Source organism: Puntigrus tetrazona, chromosome 11 (genome assembly GCF_018831695.1).
Source record: "Puntigrus tetrazona isolate hp1 chromosome 11, ASM1883169v1, whole genome shotgun sequence".
NCBI lineage: Eukaryota > Metazoa > Chordata > Actinopteri > Cypriniformes > Cyprinidae > Puntigrus > Puntigrus tetrazona.
Window position 1 is genome coordinate 20,654,659 of NC_056709.1, and position 6,000 is coordinate 20,660,658.

At 36.2% G+C, this 6,000-nt stretch overlaps 1 protein-coding gene across 2 annotated transcripts in view; it reads right to left on the reverse strand.

The window, feature by feature from the left end:
• The window catches only part of plekhg5a (pleckstrin homology domain containing, family G (with RhoGef domain) member 5a), a 34,141-nt gene extending 29,912 nt beyond the window's left edge, over positions 1–4,229 (reverse strand). The window contains exon 1 of one of the 2 annotated variants that reach the window (XM_043252477.1): positions 3,917–4,229. In XM_043252477.1, coding sequence (XP_043108412.1) covers positions 3,917–3,971 — 55 coding nt within the window. In that variant the 5' untranslated portion in view covers positions 3,972–4,229. Of the gene's footprint in view, positions 1–645; positions 857–3,916 lie in introns of those variants that run through there. The other variant, XM_043252476.1, reaches the window with a different exon arrangement.
• Positions 4,230–6,000: the final 1,771 nt, after the last annotated feature.

Here is a 6,000-nt window from a genome sequence, read left to right on the forward strand (position 1 = left end):
TTCAAAATTTATCCCGGCTCTTCCAAGCTTGGTAATGCTTATGGATAGCGGCCATTATTTGAAGCTCCGCAAATAGGATATACTAACCTATGAAACTAACCTTTGAGCCTCTGGGGGGGTTATCCGTGTCCTCTGAAGAAGACTGATGGGTCGTGAGAGCACAGAGTTCTTGGCTCACCTATGACTCGTATGTCAAGTCAGAAGTCAGCAAAGAAGCAAAAACTCTCACAAAAAAAAATAAACGGAAGTCCGTTATTTATGTTATCATTTGAAAACTATAAATATTTTTGTTACAAAAACCCATCAATCTTTTTCAGGGGGCATGTGATAATAGCTTCAAGATAATGGCCACTATCCACGAGCATTACCAATCTTGAAAGAGCCAGGATTAATAAAAAAAAAACTCTGATTGTGTTAGCCTGAAAGAAGAAAGTCATATACACCTAGGATGGCTTGGGCGTGATTAAAATATGCCAGAATTTAAATTTTTGGGTGAACTATTCCTTTAAACGTCATGAAATATCTTCAAAAAATACAATTGAATGACTTTAAAAACAATTAATCAGTTTACCTATGAAGGTAAAAACAGATAACGATTCAACTGAACTGTCTCACACTATTCACCATTCAATTAAAATCTCTTACCACAAGACTTCTGGGTAATGTCCATGAGGGAGGTCCAGGTGTACTTCTCCACCCCCAACTCACTCTGTGTACATGGCACAGTTTCCAGTTCATAAGATCCATGTCTGCGCCAATAGAACATTGTGCCTTACAATCCAAGCGCAACGATAAATCTAACACCACATCTCACTTGCGAAGATCAAGATGATGTTCTTCACACCTTGAACCAAACATCAGTCTTTTAAATATTACTGCTCTTCGTGTTTCTCCATATTGCAGTAAGTACTAAAACCTGAATGAGTTCTCTTATGGAGAAAAGTTCTCAGAATACTGGATTTCTCTAAAGTTTCCAGGCAGGGTGCTTTGGACTTTGTGAGCCAGTATGTGAAGGGGGAAAAAGAGGGGGGGCTTGACCCACACATTACGCCAGACAAGCGATGCATTCATCCACATGTGAAGTGCATGCTGGGATGTGAGGGAGACTTGGACCTGTGACTTTTCAGAATGGCAAGAGATACAAAGCTGCCTTTTGAGATGTCCACCTACTTGTAGCCCACAGACTGCATGCATCTCAGAGCTATAGTATGATATAGAGTAGAAATTATGGTTTACAAACACTCAAGTCACAGACAAGGATACAGAGCACAATGGAAGATGAAAAACTTTCAAAAGCAGGTTTAGTGAGTTAAAAGTGAGAAAGGGTTAAGATAAAGATTAAGAGAATAGCTTGCAAGAGTTTGCGAGTGCCCTCCAGAACCCCCGCAATTTCTAATTTTGCTCTAACAAATTAGAGAGTAGCATGGGAGAGTCTTAGCTGTTGGGATCCAACATTTCCAGCCATATGGTAGTGATTTGGAGCAGTGTGACGTGCAGGGGTTAGTTTTAATGACCAGGCTTCCAGTGGCAGTCAAGCCAATACGCCGCAGTCTCAGACTCTGTCAGCTTAATCATTCGCTGGGACATGTACAAACAACAAAGCTCTTTTGATCTTCACCAAGACATTTCTCTGTGCGAGCTGCTGTACGACAGTGTCTTTTATATTTCAGCTTGTTTCATCTGGCTATTACATTAAATAATTACGGCTGAACTTTATTGCTGAGGCATGCTAGTGTGGTTTTGTTTCTGCTGTATGTTGCTCTGTTGCTGTTTGAATATTTAATTCATTCATCTGGAGTATTGTTGTTTACTTATGGTACACAAAAGGTTTAAATAAAGACTAAGACTAAGAAAAGCTATTAAATTAATCAAAAAATTATAAAAATTCACAGATTACTGCAACCAGAAGAAGAACTGAAGATACAGTGTGGCAGACAAAAGCATTAAGGATATAAAAGAAGCAGTCATTTTAGTTAAATTTTATCTATCTATCTATGTGTCTATCATATTTTGGATATAAATTAGTAAATACATGTAAAATATATATATATATATATATATATATATATATATATATATATATATATATATATAATATATATATATATTTATAATTGTTATATTATTTAAGAATTTTAATTGTTGATTATTTATTTTATGTAATTTTAGAATTGTGCATATTAAACTTGCTGCAGACACCCACTATCTTATGCATTGATTACACCCTAGGTGAGATATAATATGATATATTTCAGTATTCAGTTTGTTTAAAGGCTAATGACAGGATCATTTACCATACCCAACTTTTGTTTGCAGCACTGCATTTTGCTGGTCATAATGCTCATGGTACTCAGCATGAAAAGCAAGTGTTACCACCAGCATGTTGGCCACACATGAAAGAACACTGTGGTGTGACAGCTACTACAGTCAATTATAATAACTAGGCTAATCCTCTGATCTGTGATTCTCCTGACATTGTTTATCTTTGTTTAAAACACTAGCATTAGGACAGCCGTGCACATGGCGAACAGGGCAGTCAACCTGAAATTAGTAATGGGCTTGGTTTGGAGGCTAGATGCCAAATTAGTCAGCCAAGTGACAGTTCTCAAATAGACAAGACAGTTCCATGCAACGGTTCCTATTCAAAGCCAGGTAAACAAGTCTATATTACTGATGTTCTTCACCATAAATTCAAAAGCGTAGACTATATTTGACATTATTTTAAGAAATACCACTCAATAGCTTCACTGATAAACTGTGAGCTTCATAAAAGCCCCATTTGTTAGTTTGAAGTTTGGATTTAATAACCATGGCCCTGGACCTCACAGACAGAACTCAAGAGGAATTTCCTTTAGATGGAAGAGTCACTTTGTTTCCACTGTAAAACTATTTTTTAATGTTTATGTTTAAGGATTTTAAACTATTTATATTTGGCCAAAAGAATGTCAAATAATGAGCTTTTGGCCAATCTTGCCCAAAAAAAAAAAAAAAAACTATGAATGAAACGTTAGTAAAACAGTTCATGTAAATAAATACAAAGTCTAAACAGGAAACCTAGAATTACCTTTAGTCAAAAAGGAAATTTAGTTTACATTTAATATAATGATTGTCACCATTTATAATTTTCAATCACCTCCATTCGTTTGGTAAAATCAGCTTATTTATTATATAGAAAGAAAAAGTTAACATACATTTTTCTAAATTGTTCTATTCCTTATCACTGTGTTACCATTGCAACATATTTTTCTCACTTTTTCCACATTGATTCCAAACTAAATGCAATCTCTGTTGAAACAGAGCTGTTGACTGTTGATACAGACTGAATCATATTTCCTTATGATAAGCCAGTAAAGAGGTAAACCACCAAGCTGTCTATCTACCTGTCACAACATACTATAAAATACAAGTTATTCCGAATATAGGACTGAGGGAAGAAAAAAAAAACAAAGAGTGGCAGAAAAACAGGATTTAAATAGACAAAAAAAGATATAATCCTGTACTGACAAACACACAATAGTCTAATTACTGTACGAGTTAAACCGCACTATTTCCAGTTATCAAACATACAGTCCAGAAATTAGTTAAATATAACCATACAGTGTCTGACTATTTCAGAGTGGGAATGTCCTATTGAAATTACTCAGGTATTACACTTTTTATCATACTTCTGTGATTATTTAATGTTTGAAATCATTCATTCTCATTAAATGGAAAAGAGCGACTGGGACATTCAGCTAATTTATATGACAAGAGGGTGATTAAATGAATACAGAATTCAGAATGAACTATTTCTTTGATTAATCGCGTCGGTACGCTGTTTTAGCCATAACTGCCACCTAGAAGCACCGCATACAGGTACACCTTTTTATTTTACTTTAACTGCAGGCAGCAACACGTCAAACAAAACCCCACTTACTTAGTCGCAGACGAAGCCCCAGCCAGCTCTTGGGTGGCGATCCGTATCGATGCATTATGTGCTGTTAACCATGGGGCTTAGTTTCCGAGTTCGGCGTGTTCATGTGTTGTCCTCAGTGATGAGACATCTGACCACAGAGTCCGCCGAGTATCAGCTGTAGAGCAGACATAAGCTTCGTCGCGCTCTTGGCACTCCTCCAAAAACAAATTCCCTCTTACCAAGTTTGTTTAATACTGTTAAAGTTGTATTTCATGTATAGTTTGCAACTGTCCTTCTCGTCCAGCTGAAAAGTATCGCGTTTCTTTGAAATGTCTTATCTGTGTGCTTGAGTGACGTCGTCCAGAGCGCTTCACCTTGCGTGCGCTGCGGAGACACAAAAGGACCTGTTGACTGTGCCGTTGACGCACGAAGTTTTTGTCTTCTTTCTGGCCTCAAGGTTTACTGAAACTTAATTGAATTGCGTTGTAAGAACGTGGCATATCCTTTTTCAAAGTCAACATGACATCTTTGTAGCACGCACAGCTTCGTGTCATCTTTTTTTTTTTTAAAGACATGCTATTCCACAAAAAGCTGTTGTCTCCTCCGTGTCCTATGTTACCACCAGCAACTTTATTGTGTCTCACCTAGTTTAAACACGCAGGCGTTTCCTCAACCTCCCTTCCCCATCCTCACTCGTCTTACGTGGAAATTTTCATTTTATCGTTTAGACATGACATTTAAAGACAAAGGTTATGTGTATTTGCTCTTCGTTGATATACATCTAAGCAGTTTACCCTCATTTTTGCACTTGGCACATGACTCTCTCAAGCTCTACTATATGTACAGTGATTTAAAGCATGCTACATGTTTATTGCATGTTAATATTGTACTCCAGTATTACAATATTCTTAAAACTCATTTTGTGTGCATAAATTTCAGTAGGCCATGGCATTTTGTCCAATAATTACAATACTGTCATGGTAAATCTCATTATATATATATATATATATATATATATATATATATATATATATATATATATATATATATATATATATATATATATATATATATATATGTGTGTAATGCTCAAATTATTTTCCTGTGTTTAATATAGAATCTGTGTCTCATAGAATTATAAGATAAAACAAATAATAAACATATGAAAAAATTCTTATAGCTATTATCTGAAAAACATCCAAGTGATATACTTTCTTACACCAGTGCCATTCAGCAGATATGAATCTGTATTTTTTAAAGTATTCGAAAATCTAATCTTATTATTATAGAGGCGATGCGATTTCAAATATTTCTTTCTCTTTGGAGTGTTACAAGCTGTTCACGCATAGATAAGATCCATAAAGTTGCAAAGACTAAATTCTCCAACGCAAAGAGGTATCGTTCTAACTGATATGCATCATCCAACTGTTTACGCAAAGAAAGAAGACATAACTTATTCTTGCTGTAGTATTCTTTCCACCACAAACTTTAGATATTCGGCAAATTACTGGACAGCTGGCCAAATAGAGCACACCATGCTTTTCAGAATGACAAGCTTTGTAAAAAGGTATGCATTTTTTGAGCCTTAAACCATGTTAACACATTGCATTGTAAACAAAATAATGTTTTTTCAGCATCGTCATATGATCCCATTTAAATTCCCAACATGAATCACATGTACGCGTTTTTCAGAAATGTCTGGTCTCTGCTCCAAAGGTGCCTCGAGTGAGTTAAAATAATGGAAGCGCTCTCTTCCCAGCCTACCCCCATCTCTTTTCATCTCTTTTAAGTACAAGCAAACCTGTTCTTGGCTTGCCAAGCCGGCCATATGTGGCGCATTAACCCTCTGCAGCTCTTTCTTCCCCCCCTTCTCCCTACATTAAACACCTTGTGTAGAAACTACAGTTCCTCAGACAGCCTGCAAAACAGATAATACTGTCTCGATGTTCTGTGCTAACACTCACCATCACTAGTATTTGGGCTCTTTCCTGACAGTCATTACTGACAGAGTGCATCTGGAGAAAAGATCTTATTCTGTCACTGATGCAAATAAAACCTTGGTCATGGTGCTATCCATCACATTTTAGAATTATCTGTCCTTGGTA